The sequence below is a fragment of the Pituophis catenifer genome, unplaced genomic scaffold (genome assembly GCF_029215685.1).
Source record: "Pituophis catenifer annectens isolate HBS135680 unplaced genomic scaffold, rPitCat1.0.hap2 SCAF_1, whole genome shotgun sequence".
NCBI lineage: Eukaryota > Metazoa > Chordata > Lepidosauria > Squamata > Colubridae > Pituophis > Pituophis catenifer.
Window position 1 is genome coordinate 51,485,050 of NW_027256881.1, and position 23,565 is coordinate 51,508,614.

Below are 23,565 nucleotides of genomic sequence, written 5' to 3' on the forward strand. Positions count from 1 at the left end.
GTAAGCCACATCTAAATTGAAGCTGTGCAGTGTAACTGCAATCCTATTTGTTGTTGGACATTTGGTACTATAATCAGTTCAATACAGATTGCTATCTTCCAAGCTGAAGATCACACCTACAGCCACTGGTTCAGTCAACAGCCTGATGTTGCTTGCTTGTTAAGACAGCTGCCGTCTAGCTTTTGTAGCATAAGATCTATGGGGATGGCTTTGTGCTCCAAGTGAGTAACTCAGCTTACGTCTGAGCAGTATGGGATCCATTGTCACAAGAAATCTTGCTGGATATTCATGGATTGAGCAGTTGCATGATCATATGTGAATACATCTTAGAAAGGAAAGGAACTTCTGTTCCTCTCTAGAATGAAGTCAAAGCTTATAAAGCTAAGAACTAATCAAATCCAGTTATTTATTTTGTTTATTGAACTGGAAAGAGGGAATACAAATATTTGTTAAGTGCTGTGCACCAACATGGAAAAGTTTAATTAAAAAAACTCCAATAGACAATCAGGAATTAATGTAGCTTGACTTGAACGATTTAAGATATGTTTAATATACTACATATTTATAAAATAAAAAATTAATGTGCCCCATAAATTAGTAAAACCAGTGAAAATAAATACGGAGCCCCAAAATTCATGTTTTAATGTCATAAAAGAAATTTAAACTACTTAATATAATTCAAGAGGAAAGTAACAAAATCCAGAAAATTTAATAACGCAATCCTTTGAAACATTTAATATCAGTCCATAGCAAATAGTCATTACATACCAAAAGCTCTAAGTGTTAACTAGTTCCACCACAACTCCATATAAATCTTGACAATTTAGAAATTTGAGAACAGTAAAAGTTCTTTTCTTGATCTCTACAGCTTGGTTTGTAAATACACACACACTTTGAGAATGTTTCTTCCTCTTACAATTTTGGAGCCAATAGCTTTTTCCATCTGTGCCAGTAAGTGTTAAGAATCAAATCTAGTACACTTATTTTTTAACAATGAAACACTTAAAAAATGGGGCACACTGTACTTCAAATTTATAAAAATATATTTGTATTAACCAAATTTTAATGTTAGAGGACAAGACAAATACACACAACATGACTTAAAATTATTCAGTAAAACATGACATGTACCTAGTTGGTTCCATGACTGATTCTGTTTTACACACACATTCATACCATACACACTTTGCTGAATTCTTCTACATGAAGTCAGCAAGTAGCAAACAGGTTTCTAGTTTGTGTTCCAGCAACAAGAGCAGCTATTGCAGACAACACTGCACACATCAGTTAAGTCCTCCCTATTCAAAAATGTTTCCAAAATTATAATTATGTGTCATACAAGTGGTTTGTTGTATGGCAGCTGAAAATGGATGCAAGCCAATGCAAGTTATATATATAGATACATATATATCTACATATATGGAGTATTAACGATACATGGTTAGTAATTTATCTGAAATGCATCAATCCGAGGCAACCTGTGTGCTTTGGGGTACAGATAAAGGGCACCAAATCTTACTGAAAATTGGTTTATTTTCCCTTTCTGCCCCAAATTACAAATTAAGACATTCTTCTGCTGTTAAAAAGGTTACTAACTCTCCTTTCCCTAATATATCTATTGCCAGCATAAAATTAGTATGAGAAATAATTTTAAGCCATTTTAAAAGGGTGGGAGATTTTTGTAGTTAACATGGCACTAAACACCTAGCATTATTTAAATGTCATTCAACAACACCAGTTTGGAAGTCAGAATGAAATTATTGGGAAAAATGGGTAATTTTCCACCTGTGACTCCATATTAACTTTTTGTGTTCCCCCTCATTTTAAAATTGAGGAAAGCTAGCTACACATTTACAAGGCTATTTATGGGCTACATAAAAATTAAATTCTTTTTTCTCTTTTGTGCTATTTTTAAAGTGACTTACCTGATAAAGATGAGAAGCAATGTGGCAAGATAATTTATGGTTGGTGTGCTAGTTTGGAATAGATGGTCAAAATGCTAATATGTTTTCATAGATCATCTCTGTTGTATGAACAATTGATTGCTCTAGAATTTACAGCTGAGATTGAGAAATATCTACTGTATGAAAATAAGAATATTGCAGATACGCCTCTTCCATATCTTTTTACAATGATGAATTTAGTTTTTAGTTTATATGAAAAGTGACAGATGCTTTCCAATCCATATGCCAGAAAATATTGGTGTGTTTGTCCATCCACAAAAAGTTCTAGCAGTGTTAACACTGTGAGACAATTGGACAAATTAGTCTCACAATGTAGTCATAGGAAGTTGAGCCTGGCAACAAATGATAATTCTACATCTAGAGCTGCTACTTAAGAACTGCATAGCTTACATTATGCAGTGACATTTAGAAGTGGCACTTTCAAAACATGACTCTTATTCATTTCCATTCTGAAATGCTTTTATATGTATTTTTTGAATTCCTTAGAAGTAAACTCATAAGTAATGTGCTCAACTTCAGTGCTTTTAATTTAGTTTCCCCTTAGTATTATATTTCAAAGAAGGGTAAACTATAGGTTCAAACATGTTCATTAAATTCTATGCATGAAATTTTACTTGCAAACCACCAGATTGTTTTGAATAACCCGAAGAAATTAAATTATGCAAATTGTTTCAGGTTCAGCCACTCCTGATTTTTGCTCTAATGTTCTAAAATAGTTTTGAGTTAATAAGCAATTTTAGTGCCAGTACCATGTTGGTTAGAGATGTAAAGCATTTCAAGATGTTGAATGGGAGTATCTGCAAGTATCTGTAATAAATAAGAATTGCAGAAGCTCAAAAATAACTATTAAGCAATTTCAAATAAAAGAACATAATGTCAAATGAACAGAATATATATATGAATTGACTATAGCAAACATAAAGAAACACTACTCCATAAAATGAATTGAAATAAAATGAGCCACATATAGAGTTCAATCTATTAGAGAACATAAAAGGAAAGCATTGTTACTTTAAAAGATTTCTGTAAACCTGGTCTTCTAAAACATTTTTTGTCATTTGAGTTATAAAAACTAAGTTATTACATTAAGTAATTGGAGTACCAGCTTTCCTAATTTGGTAGAGTTTAAATAAATTTTGTGAGACATAACTGATTTAAATCATATGCTATGAAGATAAGCACGTGCTAAATCTGAGTTAAGAAATACACTGAAGTGCACTGACTGTGATTGCTTATCACAGAATCTGAGTATTAAAGACCATGCTTAAGCTCAAGCAATGTACATTCTCTTCCAAATATGGGACTTTCCTCAAAATTAAAGAGCTTTCGATTTATTTTAGCTTGATTGGGCTTGATTTTTTTCCATATGAATTGTTATTTCATTGTTACACAGAGGTATGTCCTTCCATCTTTTAATTTAAAACAGTTATATAGGTCAAATACCAGGCCATTGGGGGGGGGGGTTGCATATAAAAACTAAAGACAACAACCCATTCCTAACATCAAACTATTAACAAGCATCCCCTGAGAAAACAATTATCGGGTGAACATTATGTGGAACACTTGTATAATGTACATATTTAAATTCACAAAGTCAATCCACTAATTTTGGAAACTGATCCTAAAATATTATCCCATTCCCATTTTAGTTTTTGTTTCAAATAAGAATCATTGCACAAGTTTTAGCCAATCTGGAATTTTCATTTTATTAACTTCAGAAATTACATTGTAATAGTTTTATTGGTGACTCTGAAAGCTTTCAAATTATTATGTTGGTAAACAAAGGTTTGTTTTTAAATAATACTTTATATAATCTGTGTAAAACTCCTGCTAGCCAAATGGTCTTACACAACACTCAGAAGGAGCACCAATTATACTGCATTAACTTGTAGATGACACTTTTTAAGCTGGTTTATTTTCCAAAGTATACAAATCAAAGTCATTTTAATGCTATAAATAATTTATTCTTAAAAAAATTTGTGCTGTTCACCCATTTATAGGGTTACAAGCTACGTGAAAAGTACAAAACCTTTTTGTCAAGTGTGATACTGAGAGTGCTTTTCATGTCATTCACTGGTTTTACATCTGGATTTGGATATACTGCGCAACGGGCAAGGCTAGAATCCATGAACCAAGCTGCAAAGATCTCGAGCTAAATAAGGCAGACTCAGAGAAACAAGAGAAGGAAATTACTTTCCTATCCAACATGTACTCTTCAGACTAAAGCACTCTTTCTATCAAGCTTTCTAAACTGTTAAATAAAAGGTTTTCCAAACAAGCATTTAAACTTCATTACACAGAAGAGCAACAAGAACAGTAGTCTGCCTGACAAAATGGCAGAAGGGGAAAATGTATATACGGAGTTCAATGGTTAGCCTGAATGTAGCACAGTTCTTCACAACCGATGGGGGGTTACTTCAACATGGTGTCCAACAACGTTCTAACGACGTGCTTCATCTCAACTGTTTACTATGAAGCAAGGTGGTAAAATGTTTGGCCCCAGTCGGGCTTAAAAAATGGTTCATTTTCATGATGAGCATGTCTGTCCAGCTATCAATCATGTTTGTTTGCACCAAATCCCAAGCCATTTAAAATACGACTAAATTTAAGTTAAACAGAAGTCGTCTGCTCCAAATTCACCATCAACTATCCATGCTACTGCATTCCTCTAAGGGGAAGAGATAAAATGTAAACAAAAATATATTAAGAACGTCCATATTGTCTTGTATATCTCAATCATGATATATGCACATTTTAATCACACAAAAAGAAAATCAATCACTGTAAATTCACTTCATTCACTGTAAACTAACTGAACAGCAACAATAAGGATTGCATTGTTTGTGGCTACCCAGCAAGAGCTTTTACAAGTTTCTTGTGCAAAACTGCAAGAAATGAAATGGAATGAAAGAGCAATTGATAGAAAAAGTATATGCAGAGACAAAAACTTGGGGGTAATGTCTAATTTTCATATCAATGTATATTGCTCAATCAGCTGAAACCAGTCCTTGAGAATTTCCTCCTTTATACCAATTATAGGGAGGTGATAGACAGAATCCACATTCCAGCAAATGTGTACTGAACATGGCTTCTGCAACTGAAGTCTGGAAATATTTTCAACTTTCAATTAGTTGTGACCACATGCTTTTGTGTGTGTGTGCACCAGGTACCTTGGGGCAGACTGCATATATGCCATTCTGGATCACACTACTGAAGAGATCTTGGGACAGAGCTCTGACTGATTTAGTGAGCTGTAGATCTCTGTCTAATCCAGTCCATTTTCAAAGTTTTTCAGGGAGGAGACTGGGTTTTCCTTTAACAACAATTTGATTTGATTTTACTTAGGTTTTAGGACATTTTTATGCTGAAGCCGTTTTATATAATTTTACCCCAAATATATTTGAACTAGAAATATTAGAAAAGGGACAGACAGGACTGTAATCCCACCTATAGCTTGGTGGAGCTCAAGTAATTCAAATGACAAAATGAGAAAGGTTGCTATCTGAAGTGCAACAGGGTCAGGAGAAATTTTTATTTATTAAATCAATTTTTAAGGTTGCTCACTTGTCAACAATTCTGGATATGATGACTGTCTATCATGAATACTAATCTGAAAGCAGTACCAAAACACAGATGGGTCAGATGGGTTGGGCAGAAGTTTTTACATAGATACAAAAATATATATACTTCATTGTCTGTTTGGAAATTATGTGGATTATGATAACATTAAAAATAATATAAAATTTATGATGATACAAATGGCAATACAGAAAAAAAGAGGAAGATTAAATTACTCATTACAAAGATGGGCTGAGCCTCTCTGCCAAACTTTTCTGGGTGATACTGTCAAGGCCACTTTTTAATTCAGTTCAATAAAGGACAAGGAAGAAGGCAGAAGCAGCGCCACTGGAGCAATCCATCATATCTTTTCGGCTGAAGCCTAAGAGACTGGCTTCTGGTCAAGAACTGAATGCCCATTTAAATTCCAACTTAAACAGCCGCAAACCTAACCCTTAAACACAATTGTTCTTCCAGTTTGAGAACTCCTGCAATATAAACTATCACTGTTCTATCCACAAACAGCCAGCATCTACTACACTACACCACACATGTACCAGTACTTCAATCCATCTACAATAGAGTACAACCAGTGTATCAGCTGTGCAAAATATACTTCCTTGCCTGAACTTTTGCAATTTTTAAAAGGAGCTTGCAATTCTTTAAAATGTGGTGTTCCACATGATTGCATAAGCTACTGGATTTCACTGACTCCTATTTCTAATGCAGCTTCATAAGCTTTTGCTACATTCATAATATAGTAATGGCAAAATCCTAACCTAGCCTAACCTCAGTAGTTTATATTGTACTAACACCAAGGAGACAAGATTCAAACCTCCACAGCACTTAATTTGACTTGGAAATCTTTATGTTGTTGTAAACTGCCCAGTCACTAGGGTAAAATGGGGGCAAAGAAATTTAGTAAATAAATAACATTTAAGCTATGACATTTTCATCTAGTTTGATGTGACAGGTAGCTCCAATGATTGTTAACCCCCAGTGTTGAATAGGATCACACAGTAAAAGTAGCAAGATTTCTTTCTACTTTCATTACACAGAGCATGTCCTGGGAAGTTTGTTTAAAAAGGTCTTTATCAACTTAAGAGTAGCCCAAATCGTGGTTCAATATTAACCACAACTAGGCCTGGACCAAATGAGTAATCTAAAATCTTTGTGTGATTTGTCTATCACAGCAATCCAGAACAATCAATCATATTCCATGTCCAACATTTCCTTCATGTCTGAGGCCATCCAGCAATGATATGTGAAAGCTAACCTATTTTACAGAGAAAAATAAAAAGTAATGCAAAGAAAGAGAAAAGCGCTTTAGCATTTTTTTTTAAAAAACTGTTTCTGCTTTGACAAATGTATTCAGTCTCCAATGTTTAGTAAATACATAAATATATGAGATTGTAGCCTTGCCTGTCACTACGTAAAGTGTATCACTGGAAAAGATATTGAATATAGTCATTGTAGTAATGTGAATTAAGGTATCAAATGATTTAGTCAAATGTTGCTATACGTGGGCTCTATAAATCTAAATCCATCTGGCTCTTGCAGTGGTTACAACCATTCCTCCAAGAAGGGGCAAGGGGAAAAAAAATAAATATTAAAGTCCTGAATACCAAACGCAGGTCTCAACCATTCAGCCAGACAATATCTCCTCAAAGGCATGAGAAGGCTGAGAAAAATGTAATTTAGGTTTGTGAGACTGTGCTTTACTTCGATAGCCATTAGAATCACGTAAGATCAGCCCTCTACATAGTAATGTTCTTTCATTGTTTAGGTATGAATGAGATCTAAGCTACTTAGGTACAATTTTTGAAAGAACTGAAGAAATCCAAATCATATGGTTCTTCTTTTTCTGGGGTGATGGACTTAAGCCACCATTTTTTTCCTCCTTATCCTGTCTAATGTCCTTTCCAGTCCTTACATTTTATGATACTAGCAAAATGCTTAGCTGCATATAAACCAAGGCTGGGTGGCCATGGGGGAGGGGGGGATACTGTAAGAGTGAATTCCTATAGGATAGGATAGGATAGGATAGGATAGGATAGGATAGGATAGGATAGGATAGGATAGGATAGGATGACAGAGTTGGAAGGGACCTTGGGGGTCTTCTAGTCCAACCCCCTGCCCAGGCAGGAAACCCTAAACCACTTCAGACAAATGGTTATCCAACATCTTCTTAAAAATTTCCAGTGTTGGGGCATTCACAACTTCTGCAGGCAAGTTGTTCCACTTATTAATTGTTCTAACTGTCAGGAAATTTCTCCTTAGTTCTAAATTGCTTCTCTCTTTGATTAGTTTCCACCCATTGCTTCTTGTCCTGCCCTCAGGTGCTTTGAAGAATAGTTTGAGTCCCTCTTCTTTGTGGCAACTCCTGAGATATTGGAACACTGCTATCATGTCTCCCCTAGTCCTTCTCTTCATCAATCTAGACATACCCAGTTCCTGCAACCGTTCTTCATACGTTTTAGCCTCCAGTCCCCTAATCATCTTTGTTGCTCTTCTCTGCACTCTTTCTAGAGTCTCAACATCTTTTTTACATCGTGGCGACCAAAACTGAATGCAGTATTCCAAGTGTGGCCTTACCAAGGCATTGTAAAGTGGTATTAACACTTCACGTGATCTTGATTCTATCCCTCTGTTTATGCAGCCCAGAACTGTGTTGGCTTTTTTGGCAGGTGCTGCACACTGCTGGCTCATATCTAAATGGTTGTCCACTAGGACTCCAAGATCCCTCTCACAGTTACTACTATTGAGCAAGGTACCACATATACAGTACCTGTGCATTTTGTTTTTCTTCCCTAAATGTAGAACCTTGCTTTTTTCACTGTTGAATTTCATTTTCTTAGATAGCACTCAATGTTCAAATCTGTCAAGATCCTCCTCTATCTTGAGCCTATCTTCTGGAGTGTTGGCTATTCCTGCCAGCTTGGTATCTTCTGATTTGATGAGTTCCACTAATTTTGTCACTTTGTCAAAGAGTGCAATAAGGTTGCTTCTAGGTGTTCGGTGATTCGTTGTTTGATTATCTTTTCCAGAATCTTCCCTGGTATTCAGGTCAGGCTGATAGGTCTGTAGTTTCCTGGATCTATTTTTTTTCCTTTTTTGAAGATGGGAACTAGATCAGCTCTTTTCCAATCCTCTGGCAGTTCCCCTGTGCTCCAGGATCTTTGAAAGATATAGTTCAGTGGTTCTGAGATCTCGTCTGCCAGTTCCTTCAGAACCTTGGGACGTAATCCATCTAGTCCTGGTGATTTGAACTCGTCTGGGATAGACAAGTGTTCACTTACCATTTTCTTCCCTATTTTAACTTGTGTTCCTAATCTGTTTTTTGTGATGCTGTTTTGATAGGTTGGACTGTTTTTTCCTTTTGTGTAAAGACAGATGCAAAAAATGAGCGGGCAGAAGGTTGGACTAGAAGATACTTAAGGCTATTCAAACCTTTCACTGTATGATTAAATTATGCATACACCATGAACTTTGCAAATCACTGTATTTAAATGCAATAAGAAAAAATAAACATAATCGAATCTTAAAATATTTCTCTCTCATAAAATTAGTTTATTTTATTTTTTTTACCTTCAATATCCTGGCTGTCTACAAAAGGTGATGGTCCCCATATTCTAACAGTGCCATCATCAGAGGCGCTGGCCATCATGGATGGAATTTGTGGGTTCCAGCTCACACAGTTGACTGTACGTGTGTGCCCCGTCAGTTCCGCAATTGGCAGCTCACTACGTTTGTGCCAAATATATACTTTATGATCTAAGACAGATAGGTTTGAAAAAACATGAGATCCATCCTAAAATTTAAAATATGCTCTGTAATCAACATAACAATCCATGTTTCCATTTTAAAAATTCCATGCATATCCCAAAACAAAAATACTAAATGCTATATCCAACAGTTTCAAGGCCTTTAAAATTCCACATTTAAACTAACAATATGTACTGATTTTCTTTCCAAAATGAAGATATTTGTAGAAAATTAAGTATAAAGGCAGGATTTATATTATCTAATTAGGAATCTGTTTATATGCTAATTTCCACTAATAATACATTTATATACAAGAATGAAATTGAAATACAAAATTGAAAAGCTCTGGATTCTAATTCTTGAATTTTTTAATTTGACCATTTTAATGATAGGTGTGGGGATTTCTCCAGAAAACTTCCTGCCTTTTGAATAAAGGACTTCATTTGTGATTGGAAAATAAAATGTTTTTAAACATGATACTTTATCTATAACTTTAGTGAGCCATGCACTAAATTAACTGTGTGATACCCTATTCAGGAACTTACTGCTGCATGAAAAAGATAGTGGAGAAACCAGTAAATGCCAGCCCACATGCAGAATAAGAGGAAGTTACATTCAGATAGCTCTTGTTTGCCTTGAAGTATAATGCCCAATACAATGATTTTTGTCAGTATACTTTAGCCAATAAGCAATCCATTTCACCATTTGAAGAAATTCATGACACAGCCAAGTTGTAATTTATAGCTGTAATTGTGTTGGTGCATTCTATTACATTCACATAAAACATTTACAAAGCTGAACATCTGAATGGAAATTTCTTTGCCACTGCTAATCCTGACACGCAAATTGAATGAACATAGAAAGGGTGGATGAAATCTTAAATGTGCAAGTGTCTGCATTGTGAAGAACCATGTATCAAAGTAGTTGCCAGTAATTATATTTTTTGCTAAGCACTAGAGTAAGTTTGTGGTTTTACTTAAATATCTGATTAAATAGAACCACCATAAGACAAACTTTTAAGATGTACAAAAGTGTTAAAATCATTTGCTTTAACAATAAATTCAAACAATGATAAAGGATCCAAAGTATTTTAGTCTCTTCCCAAGTATTACAAATCCTTCTACTTACATGCCACATTATTTAACAGAAATACTTACTAGCTAAATCAGCTCATGTAAGATTTTTAAAAATAAGTGCACAACATCTAAATTACATCAAACACCCTTGTTTATATTTGTTTACTCTCCCAATTTTAATCTGATTAAAAATTTTAATCTGATTACACATTATCTGCATAACTTCAAGGATCATTATTCATCTTAAGGCAACAACACTCAGACTTACTCCCATGAGAGATTTTTTTTATGGTACCTTAATGCTTCTTAACAGAATTAGACGTGAAATTTACTCCCAGGGCAGATCATTTGATGTTTGGGGCTGGTAGGTGAAATGCCTACCTAGCTGAAAACATACCTTTACATTTAAGAGGTTATGACATTTAAATCTGTTACTTTTTTGTACATAGAGACTTTCACAGCAGCCATATTTGCAACAATTCAGTGCAAAGAGGCAACAGCCTCAGGCAGTCCGAATCTAAATAAGGTGCCATCAGCTTCAACTACAGCTGGGTAGTTTTTAGACACTGAAAATGAAAAAAATAAAAAGCTGTTCTAAGTTGACCTGGATAAGTTAATCGGCATATTCATGTCAAACAAACAATAGGCTGTAGCTAAGTGACTTGTCCACGCTGTCCTAAGTGGTGTATGAATTATTTGATACACCAAAAAGTCAATAGGCTGACAGATATTTCTGGGCCAGAGACTGTTTGGAAGGGGAAGGGAGTTAAAAATGCATGCATATAATGACTGACAAATATTTACAATGACAAGTTATTAACATAAGGTCCAATAAAGAGGTGCTGTTCTCAGTTGAGCATTTCACCCGTTAAAGACAAATAATGCATTAAGATACGATTTTTGTTGACTCAACCTACGACTGCATTCCTGTTCAGACCAAAACCACATCTTCCTGAAGTTTTTGGGGCACAGGAGTATTGTTGCCCACTCTGTATTAGCTCCAATTCTACTAGCAATACAGAGCAAGAACCTGAGAGTGGATCAGCACCCTTAATGCCAAGAACATATGATAACTGACTTCTCACACAACTGACAAGGAAACCTGCTAAAAGATAACCATGATTGTTTCAAGTTGCTCACGATGGACGATACTGAATACAGTAGATCCTGTTGCAGTATAGGAGACCATCATTCTCTTACCAAAATTGATTATAATTGAAATGACAGGTGAATTTATATACCTTACACCTACCTTTAGAAAAAAAATATCTACAGCAAATACAGTTAATACCTCAGAGAACTATTAGAGCAACAGTACTCAATACTGTACAAATCGTATCAAAATTACAGACGTTATTCTCAAAAAGATGTCACACATTTTACTTGTGGATCCCACCATTCTCTGAAGTAGAATCCTTCTTTTCAATGAGTATTTAATTAACACCATTTATGGAAATGTAAGGCACACCCACTCTGCTTATTAAAACTCAAGGAGTGAGAAGACTATAATATTCACTAATGCAGAAAGTTTATGCCGGAATGAGAGAGAGAGAAATGGAGGGAGAAAGAAGAGAGAGAGATTTTTTTTTTTAAAAAAAATTACCTTCACTGCCACTAGCGATGAAGTCTTCGTTATGGCCTCCAAAACATGAATGAATTGTGTAAAACCCTTGTGTAACACCTTGGTACTTTCTCACTAAAACTCTGTCTTGCAAATCCCATAAATGAACTCCCTGAGGACAAAAACCATTGTAGAAATAGTTTACTGTAAGAAAGTTTCCTCTCCATTACTTAGCTTCACTGTTTAATAATTTAATCTGAATAAGATTCAGTACATCAATATAAAATTGGACTATTTTTCTTCACAAGCAAAAATCACATGAGCATTTGTCTTTTATACAGCAGAACTTTTCTTCTTATTTTTCACCAAAGCAGAATCCATTTACATTTCCTGAAAGCTTTTATCTTGAAACCTTCAGGAAAGAGAAATAAGTGATGTAGGGTTGCAGCATGAAAAAAATCACCAGTAAAATGTGAGCAGATGCTCTTTCCCACATATACCAGCTGCTGTAAAATTTTCTCTAGTTCTCCCCACTCACTATACCATGTGTCACATCTTAAGGCTTCTAATAGATGCTTTTGCATGTGGGAAGGTGAAGTAGAATATAAGAAGCCATCTTAACTGTTTCAAAACATCACACCAATTGATAAAAGCTTTTCCAGCTTTCAGTAAGATTTCCTTCTTGCTCCAAGAGATATCAGGGACTGAACAAGGGATTTTTCTCAAGAAAAATACATGTCCTACTACTCTGGTCTTTTCCTAAATTGTAGAGGGGACAAAAGGTATTGCACAAATTGCCTTTTACTTGATAATGTTTGGATATAAACTTTACATAGCCCTCTTGCATTTGCCAACCACTGTATCTGTTCAAGTGTTTAGTTGCAAACATTTTGGGTTAAGCAAACTTCATTTCCTTATACAATTCTTTAAAAAAAACAATTTAACTACTTGAACTGGAAAAATAAAAAGACTTTTGGATATAGTTAACTTGTTTTGGAAAAACAAGTAAGGTATGACTTTTTAAGAGAGCCTTAAGAGAAGATCTAATATAAGCTAGAACATCCATCTAAGATTGTAATTGGAAGTTTTGTCCTCACCATTTTATGATACTATTTTTACATTTTAACACTAACCATAGGAAGAGAATGTAAACTGCTTACAGTCCTCTTGGACTGGAATGGTATACAGATAGTCTTTGGCCTAGGACCCTTAATGTCCATGCAAAATTACAATTGCACTGAAAATTGACAATTATGATTAATCATCATACTTTCAACCATCATAGCACCCCCCCCCTCATATTATCAAACTTTGGGTGCTTGACAACTGGCATATATTTTCAATGATTACAGCATCCCTGTGTCATGTGATCACCATCTGCAGCCTTCCCAGCCAGCTTCCAACAAGCAAAGTTAATGGAAGAAAGTCAGATTTTCTTAAGAACCCTGTGATTCACTTAACTACTGAGTTGGTGACTTGCTTAAAAACGCTTTTCCAAAGAGGATGGAAACATGTATAAGAACATGAGATCTAAGGAAACAGCTTTGCGCTATCATCTAGAGCAGGGGTTCCCAACCCCTGGGCCGCAGTCGGTTCGGAACTGGACCGCACAAGCAGTGGGTGAGTGCACGCAGCTCCACTTGTGTGGGCAGTGAGAATATGAAATCATCCCCTGCCACCACCGCCTGTCCACAAAGTTGGAAAAGTTGAGGACTGCTGATCTAGAACCTGTTGTGACTCCGACCCCCGAGCCTGTCTTAACAGAGGGAGAGGACTCAGAAGGTGAAGGAGAGGACTTGGCAAGGCCTCCCTCTCCAGGACCCTCCTCTCTGGCAATTATTATTTATTATTATTATTTTTCATATTTGTATACCGCCCTACTCCTGAAGGACTCAGGGCGGTGAACAGCCATAATAAATACAAATACATATAGAAGTTAAAAACTATTAAGAAACAGATTAAGTAATTTAGGCTCAAAGATTAAAAAAAAACATCCAAATTTATCTAAAGAGGTTTAAAACCCAATTTAAAAGACAGTTTAAAAGCCAATTAAAAAGGGAGAGTTAGGCCAGACCAGCTTGTTGGAATAGAAATGTTTTCAGGGCTCGGCGGAAAATGCATAAGTCTTGGATGTTTCGTAACTCCGGGGGAAGCCCGTTCCAGATGGTAGGTGCCCCCACAGAAAAGGCTCTCCCCCTGGGGGCCGTCAGTCGACATTGTTTGGCCGACGGCACCCTGAGGAGTCCCTCTCTATGGGAGCGAACTGGTCGGTGAGAGGCTATTGGTGGCAGGAGGCGGTCTCGTAAGTACCCTGGTCCTGAGCCATGGAGCGCTCTAAAGATAGTAACCAAAACCTTGAAGCGCACCCGGAAGACCACTGGGAGCCAGTGCAGCTCGCGCAGGAGGGGGGTTACATGAGAGCGCCACATTGCTCCCATTACCACACGCGCGGCCGCATTCTGGACCAGTTGGAGCCTTCGGGTGCTTCTCAAGGGGAGCCCCATGTAGAGAGCATTACAATAATCCAGGCGTGAGGTGACAAGGGCGTGAGTGACCGTGCGTAACGAGTCCCGATCCAGAAAGGGATGCAACTGACGAATCAGGCGAACCTGATAAAAAGTCCTCCTGGCTACGGCCGTCATATGCTCTTCAAAAGACAGCCGTGAGTCCAGGAGGATGCCCAAGTTGCGAACCCCATCTGTGGGGGCCAACGACTCACCCCCAATAGTCAGAGATGGCGCCAACTGACTATATCGGGACGACGGAAACCACAGCCACTCGGTCTTGGATGGGTTGAGTCTGAGTTTGTTCCTCCCCATCCAGATCCGTACGGCCTCCAGGCACCGGGACATCACCTCGAGGGCATCATTGGGGTGGTCTGGGGTGGAGATGTACAGCTGGGTGTCATCAGCGTACTGATGGTACTTCACCCCAAAACCACGGATGATCTCACCCAGCGGCTTCACATAAATGTTGAATAGAAGGGGCAAGAGGACCGATCCTTGTGGCACCCCACATATAAGGGGCCTCGGGGTCGACCTCTGCCCCCGTCAACACAGACTGCAACCGGTCAGAGAGAAAGGAGGAGAACCACTGTAGAACAGTGCCCCCCACCCCCAACCCTTCCAACCGGTGCAGCATGATATCATGATTGATGGTATCAAAAGCCGCTGAGAGGTCTAATAGGACAAGGACTGAGGAGCAACCCCTGTCTCGAGCCCTCCAGAGATCATCAACCAATGCGACCAATGCTGTCTCTGTGCTGTACCCGGGCCTGAATCCCGACTGGAACGGATCTAGATAATTCGATTCATCCAGGTACTGAGGCAGTTGTCGTGCAACCACACTCTCAACAACCTTTGCAACAAAGCGAAGGTTGGAGACAGGACGATAATTTGCTAATACAGCTGGATCCAGGGAGGGCTTCTTGAGGAGGGGCCTCACCACCGCCTCTTTCAAGACGGTGGGAAAGACACCCTCACTCAAAGAAGCATTTATAATCTCCTGGAGCCAGCCTCGTGTCACCTCCCAGGAGGCCAGTACCAACCAGGATGGACACGGGTCCAATAAACATGTGGTCGCCTTTAGTCTGTTCAGTATCCTGTCCACGCTTTCGGGAGTCACAGGATCAAACTCTTCCCAAATAATATTCTCAGGACCTGCCCCTGTCATCTCCTCTGGATCAATCCAGTCAGAGTCTAGCTGTTCACGAATCTGAGCAATTTTGTCATACAGATATTGTACAAAATCCTCAGCTCTACCCTCCAAGGGGTCTTCCCGCGTCTCTTGATGGAGCAGAGAGCGGGTCACCCTAAACAGGGCGGCTGGGCGATTATCTGATGATGCAATAAGAGTAGAAAAGTAGTTACTCTTCTCTACTCTTATCGCCACTAGGTAATTCTTAATATGAGATCTTACCAGTGTTCGGTCGGATTCAGAACGACTAGCCCTCCAACTGCTCTCTAGGCGTCTTTTCCGGCGCTTCATCTCCCTCAGCTCCTCAGTATACCAAGGAGCCAGGTGAGACCGGCGCCGGGTCAGAGGCCGCAAAGGCACGACTCGGTCTAAAGCATCAGCCGCCGCCCTATCCCAGGCGGCCACTAAGTCCTCAGCCGAGTCGTGTGCTAGAACCTCAGGAAATGGCTCAAGCTCCATCTGGAATCTCTCAGGATCCATCAGGCGCCTGGGGCGGAACCACCTGGTCGGTTTCGCCTCCCTGCGGCGGGGTGTGGCGGTTCAGGCGAAGGAGGGAGTGATCTGACCATGACAAGGTCAATGCCTCAGGTTTCCTCCGAAGGCCAAGAGATATGCCAGAAGCAAGGCACTTCGGATCAGCCGCAGATAGAGAGCGAGGGGGATGAGTTTTGGCTGGATCCCAGACAGCGTCGGAAGGATAAGCGCACGCAGCAGAGAAAGAGGCATGGGCGGGCCAGAGATTGAGCTGAGTCACTGGACCACACCCCACAAGGGATAAAAGGGGGTGTGTCGGCTATTCAGGCCTTGTGACGGACAAATTAAAAAGCTCGGAAGTCATATTGTGTTTCTAGAACCCTGTTAGAATCTCTTTTTGGATTTCTTTGGACTGGACTTTGACAATTCTTTGCTTTGTGGAATTAATTTGATATATCAGACTGAGGAGAAAAAACCTCCCTTAGTAAGTAAAATCTCTTGGCAGGCAGTTCATGGTTCGCTGCCAAGACTGTTATCTTAAAGGAATTCCTGACTGTTTGATTCATTAACTCCTGTCTGTCTGTCTGTCTGTCTGTCTGTGTGCGTGCGTGCAATGGGGACAGAAGAGAACCTGGAGATTTTCCAAACGTGAATGATCAGTTATGGGGTGGGGAGAAGGCGGAAGCAGTTGTGGGGACTCCCAAGAGGTGGGAAGAGGAGCATGGGATATCTCAGTAGGTGGGGCTTTTGGTGGCCAGAGGCAGTGGGCTTGTCCCTGCACTAGGCCTCCCATGGTTTTTCCTACTCCTGAGATACCTCATGTGCTCTTAACAACCCACATATTCAATTAACACTTGTATGCCATTTCATTTCAAAGCAGCATACATTCCAATCCCAATAGATAACAATAATATAGCAATGCAATACAACAATGGTCTACTGGTTAAGGCACTAGACTAGAAACCAGGAGATTGAATTCTAATCTTGCCTCAACCTAACCCACTCTCTCTCTCTCAGCCCAACCCACCTCACAGGGTTGTTGAGGAAAATAGGATGAGGATTAGGTACTGTATGTTCACTGCCTTGAGTTATTTATAAAAGTAATAGAGGCGGGATAAAAATCTAATAAAATAAAATAAAATACAAATAGCAATCATACAAAAATCTGACAACATAGTAACAATAAATATATATCAATCTTATCATACAAAAGCTAAAATAATAAAAAATAACAGATTTAGGGACTTAAAGGTGAAAATGGCAGTTATACATCTGCTCTCATTCCCACCCTTTTTAGTTTTTTTTAAATTGCACTACAAAAAAATTATCTACTTGCAACAGAATTTTGGTATGGCAGTCACAAGACATACAGTAATTCCAAATAGGTTCCTCTGAATTAGAAGAAAAAGAATCAGTGTAGGTTCGTACATAATTATCCACAGTAATTTAATAAAGAGGGGTTTTTTTTTCATTCAGCTTTCCAGAAAGGAACACTGCCTATATGCCCCATTGTGTTGGGCACTATCAGAAATAAAAAATTCTGACCTCTTTCTCTCTCTGACAAGAAAGAACCATAGCTAGAGTTCTATTGACAAGTCAGGAAACAGAACATATTCGCCAGAAGCAAGTTACATTTTTTGTGCCAAACTGTAAATATTTCTCAAAAGGGTATGCCTATTTAAAACAATAACAATATCTCCTTACCTGAGTTGCGACATTTAACAAAGCTAGCCGACCATTTTTCGAAATAGTAAAAGACATAATTGGATGGTCTTCTTGTACTCTGAAAATATAAACAATAGTATTAGAATTACAATTAAAAATTATCATTTCTACAAAAATGTAAATATAGTTTCAATATTCTTTATTACAGGGGTCTTACAACGAGCCCAATTATGACTGCACTAGTAGTTCACACATCAAGGTTTATTTTTTATTAACTCCTCATTTATATTCTTATTATTTATATAGGATTTTTTTTTGAAAAGCCCAATTTAGAATTAACACATGTTCCAGAAGTCATGTGAAATATTATTTTCATTGCTTAGCCAACTATAGGATTATTTATCTAGCGCAACAGAAAAACAATGTAGTTACATATTTCTGTCTGTAAGGTCCTCAAAGTTATAGCCCCGAATTCGCTGGTGTGTGTCCGATGCCAGCACAGTCTTCCCATCACTCAAGCACCACAGGCACTGCACTCTTACTCCTTCCCAGGAGTCTAGGAGATTACCATCTAAATCCTAGACAGGGAATAAAGCAAAACCCTTATAAAAAAGCTACCAAAAACATGAAAACTATGATTTTACTTCCATCATGAAATGGTGGGGCTGTATTGTAACAAGAGATTCCATGGGTATCACCTAAAATTTAAAAAGCAGACTTTGTTCTGTTGAACTTTCTTTCTTGCCTCCCTAAGTAGAATCTTTTTGGTTCACCTTGAGACCGTGTGTGTGTGTGTGTGTGTGTGTGTGTGTGTGTAATAGTGTCATTCTAACACATGCTGTTTGTTTCTGATGGATATTCAGGGATGCAACTTTTGGTTTGTTTAGAAAATGCAGAAAGGAATATGCAGGATATAGATGGTTTATCTTGCATTTCATGGGTTTTTTCCCCCAATTTTGTTTATATACATGTGAATATTTTCTAGCTAAAGATGGTAATAATTATAATGACTAGAATCCTTATTACACATACTGATTACTGTATTTTTCGGAGTATAAGACGCACCTTCCTCACTTTTTTGGTGAGGAAAAGAAGAAAAAGAAATCTCCCTCTGCCTCTGCCTAATTTTGCCTTGTTGCAGCAAACAGCAAACAGCCTACTTCTCCAGCAATTTACCTCTTTGCAGCAGAGCCCTGCTGAGAGCAAATCAGCTGAGAGTCAGGAGGCTGATCCAATCAACTTGTGCTAATTAGGCTGTGCTGAAGCTGAAAGGAGTTGTTTTTCTTGCTGTTTGCTTGCAAGGAGGTAACTGCTGCGAGGCAGAGGCCAAAGGGTGGGGCCAGTGGGTGGGCGGGGCTACATTCGGTGTATAAGATGCACCTAAATTTTTACTCCCTTTTGGGGGGGGGAAGGTGCGTCTTATACTCTGAAAAATACGGTATATGCCAACATAAGCTCTAGTATATGAACATGTACGTCATGTTGAATATATTATTTGACTGACATCGTGGAATTCATTTTTTGTAAGAACAGCAATATACCCAATTTCATATATATTTCAAGTAATAAGTCCATCAATGCTAATATGGCTTTTACCAAAGATTTGTAACAAGTCACTTCTAAGCAATTTTTAATTATAAAAATAGGGATGGATGCATTTTGGTATAGTAAAAGACCCGCTTCTTTATAGCAGGAATGGCAATCCGTGTAGGTAGATTGCCTGAACCCCCCAAATGTTTCTACCCCTTTTGTTTATAAAAAATAGGTGTTGAGCCTTTTCTAGGTTTAACAAATCTGTTTTCCAGTGAACCCCCCCCTACCCACAGCATTCACGGAAAGCCCCCCAAAACAGAATGAAAATTCTATCTCCACCCACTCCAGTGGCTTCAACATGCACACCCAATGTGGTTCTTTGCAAACAACTAAATAATAATAACAATTTAGCCAATGGCTGCAAAAAGGTTGCCCACTCCAACTTACACACTGGTAAAATTGCCCACGCTGCCCTCCTGTCACAAAACGTTTTCCATCTGGATTCCAGGCCACACTGGTTAAGCTATCCTCATGGGATTGACTCATCTTTGTCCTTAGCTCCCCCGTCTGCAGATGAAGTTATATAGTTAAAGGTTCTTTGAAATTGGGCATCAGTGTAGTTGAAACACTTAAATACCATATGTCTAATTATTGTTTACAAAATTGGTGATAAAATACAAAAGTGCTTTCAAATATATAATAAAGTAGCCACTGAGTACCTAGAGTAAATCAACCTTTCTTAATGTCTTCGGACAATTCTAATTTCAGTACACCTGGGAGGGGGCAAGGAAGGCTGTGAGTTTCATTCTTTCTTTTTCTCTCTCTCTCTCTCTCACACACAATCTCTCTCTCATTCATTCGAAAGTATGGCAACAAAATAATAACACGGATCACTTTAAAAATAAGCCAACTTCTAGTAACTAGGCAATGTAAGCCTTTAATTATCAAATCAGAACTCAGAATTATGCTAATTAACAAATGTAGTGCTAGTATAATCTACCGCCAATGTGGTAGGCTTATTTCAGCTCATTGCCAAAATTAAAGGAGCAGTTCCCAATTTAATAAAGTTCTAAACCAAAATACTATTACAAATAACATATTACAAAGTTATCTTAGTAATTTGCAACAACCAACTAAAAGTTATTATAGTACATAACCCAGCTCATTCTTGCTTTAAATTCATCTTTAATCAAGAGGACCTGTTTAAAAATGCTACAAAACTGTTTTTGCTATTGCCGAAACATGCAAGTCTAGCAATTAGGAAAATACAATTCTTGTATTTCAAATCTTCCCACCATTAGTATCTCACCCAGTCTGAATTTATCTTCATTTATTCTCAACCTGCATGTTGGATGGAAGACAGTAGCTATCATGGCCTTAATGTGAAAACCAGGAAAATAAAAGGCTTACCCCATGGCTTCCTATAGACAAAACACTAAAAACATTCAGAATGTTGCTCCATTGCAATATGGAACACTCATTCTAAGTTTTGTCAAAATACCAACATTTGGAATTTTTCATATGGAGTTATCTAACATCCATAATAGCCAAGGATTTCCTCCAAAAGTATCAAATAACCTGAGTATGGTCCATATATCTAAGCTATTTAATACGGCATGCCAACACCTCAAATTTATCATTCTTACTTGTACATTCCAGAGCCAAAGCTCAGAGCAGTCATCTGGGCCACAGGCAACCAGGTAGTTGTCGTCAGGGCTCCAAGCGATATAGGAGACACCATATGCATGGCCTTCCAAAGTCTTGAGCAGTTTTAGTTGATGTGTATCCTTTAAAAGCAGAAAATATAAAATTACAGTAATTTAATTGATTGGTAAGCCTTTTATATAGCTTAAGTAGCTAATCTAAAAGAGTAATTTATTCTGACAATCCTACAAACCATTTAGCAGAGCAACATATTAGGAACCAAAATTAGAAATTTTGTTTTTAATGTTCACTCATCTAAAAAAAAAAAAAAGTCAAAACACACTAATTTTTTCCTATCTAGAAGAATAGATGTCTGGAAAGGCTACACGAGGTAATCAGTAACTCTCTTAAAAATGTCAATGGCTTTTCTTGACACTAACTCATGCAAAGCAAAATATTCTCAACAAGATTAAAATAGTACTATCATGGAAAAGAAACATTAAAAAAAAATAATGTTTTCACAAACAAACAGAAACAACCACTCTCTGGTGTAACAAAAAGGGAAAATTCTATTTGTCTAATCTGCATAATTACAATAGAAAAAGTAATAGTTTTAGAATTTTTAAAAAAATAAAATATATATGAGAAAAATGTTTTTTTGCTTACTCTGTGGTCCCTTTTGTACATACACAAATATACTGCTCAAAAAAATAAAGGGAACACAAGCAAAAGACATCCGAGATCAGTTGTTTATACACTGCTCAAACAACTAAAGGGAACACAAAACTACTGTATGTAATGAACAAAGTATTTCATAAGGCTATTTCATTCATTCAGATCTCGGATGTCTTCTGCTTGTGTTCCCTTTATTTTTTTGAGCAGTGTATATAGCTTTGTATCATTTTCCTTAACAAATAAATAACAAGTATGTTTGACTCATTTGGTTAACTGGTTCTCTTTATCTAGTTTCAGGACTTGTGTGGAAAATGGTGAATATTTAGGTTCATATTAATGCAGAAATGTTGAAAATTCAAAAGCATTCACAAACTTTTAAGCATCACTGTATATTTAAACTTCAAGCATTTTTAATTTTAAAATGTTAAATTTCTTCATATATTAATTATTAATGGAACATACTTACTGTAACTACTAAATGAACATGCACACATAAAATTAAAAGGAGTAAACACAGTTTTGGAATATTGAAAAAAGAACTAGAGGAAAATAAGACAAATAGATTACTTTATTTTCAACATCTCATAAATCCAATGTAAGCCTAACAAATACTTTTTTCAGGACATTTTAAACTGCTACAGATGTGCATGTTAATTAATTGTCTATCCTAAATAATTTACTCAACCACAATTTGGGGTATATTTTTTGGAAATTGCAATATTGGAATCAATTTTTTTAGTACAGAATTTGTTATATTTGATATTCCTGACTACCGCAAGTCTTTATTTCAATAATTTAGTAGGAATAATATTACTGCAACTATTAAATAATTGGAAGGTACTGCAAAGTACCTAGTGAAAATTGGAAAACAGCTATTTTTTTCCTGTCTGTTTTTTTGGCTTCTGAAATGGCCACCAAGTCATAAAGAATGCTCATATTCTTGTTCTTCAAGAAACCAAAACACAACATTGCAGTTATTCAAATTGTAGCTAGTTTGCATACCTTTTGTTGGATTATACTTTCCATAAATAAAGAACAAATAAATTAAACAAGAGATAAAAGCTTAAGGCAAAAATACATGCAAATAGAACCATGACAAGGTATTTAAAAATGACATGGAAATCAAACGAAGAAAAAAAACATTAATTTTGCCATATAGAATGATACTTACAGGGTCAACCTGCCATATAATAACAGTTGTATCCTTGGATCCTGTTGCTAGTTTAGTGCCATCATTGGAGAATTTACAAAACCATACTTCATTACAGTGCTCTGTAAGTATCTGCTGAGTATAACATGGAAAATGTTTCCTAAAAAACAATTATGTAGAAAAAGTATCAGTTTTATGTGAACTAATATACAATGGAAACCAAAAGTTTGTGAACTTTTAGAACAATCCATCATCTTGCAGACTGTGATCTACAAACTGAACTGAGCTTCTTATTCATCAGTAAAGAGAGTCTAATTAAACAATGCATAAGAAAGCATAGAGTGTCATGTCTTCACTGAACATACTGAACCAACTTCATCTTTGTTGAAAAAAAATATGCAATGCATCAGATTTAATAACTGGTGGCATTAGCAATAATGACTTCAGCCCAATGTTTCTTGTACCAGCTAATCAATCTTGTACATCATTTTGGAAATACATTTTTGGTGTTTTTAAAATGCTTTTTTTGTTTTTGTTTTTATAGTTTTGGAATTGTAAGCCATCGAGTCATTGACTCAGATGGATCAGTTATAGAAACTATAGAATATCTTCTATATATATAAAAGCGAAAACCACTCACGCATTAATCACGAAATCTCCAGAACCGTAAAGCCTACAAACTTGAAATTTGCCACGTATGTTCCTCTTGGCTTCTAGGTGCTCACTAAGAAAGGATTTTTTGAAATGACCATCAGAGCATTAGTATTTCCTATATTATTATAACACGCTCTGATGCTAATTAGT

The 23,565-nt window shown here is 37.2% G+C and overlaps 1 protein-coding gene across 3 annotated transcripts in view; it reads right to left on the minus strand.

Moving 5' to 3' along the window:
• Positions 1 to 525: 525 nt before the first annotated feature.
• Positions 526 to 23,565, minus strand: part of WDR26 (WD repeat domain 26) — a 45,798-nt gene continuing 22,758 nt past the window's right edge. For 2 of the 3 annotated variants that reach the window (XM_070932410.1, XM_070932408.1), the window contains exons 7-15: positions 23,402 to 23,485; positions 22,783 to 22,921; positions 20,939 to 21,079; positions 19,740 to 19,859; positions 18,192 to 18,337; positions 17,799 to 17,877; positions 11,967 to 12,096; positions 9,111 to 9,296; positions 526 to 4,632 (exon numbers count right to left, since the gene is read on the minus strand). In XM_070932410.1, coding sequence (XP_070788511.1) covers positions 4,607 to 4,632; positions 9,111 to 9,296; positions 11,967 to 12,096; positions 17,799 to 17,877; positions 18,192 to 18,337; positions 19,740 to 19,859; positions 20,939 to 21,079; positions 22,783 to 22,921; positions 23,402 to 23,485 — 1,051 coding nt within the window. In that variant the 3' untranslated portion in view covers positions 526 to 4,606. The remainder of the gene's footprint in view (positions 4,633 to 9,110; positions 9,297 to 11,966; positions 12,097 to 17,798; positions 17,878 to 18,191; positions 18,338 to 19,739; positions 19,860 to 20,938; positions 21,080 to 22,782; positions 22,922 to 23,401; positions 23,486 to 23,565) is intronic. The other variant, XM_070932409.1, reaches the window with a different exon arrangement.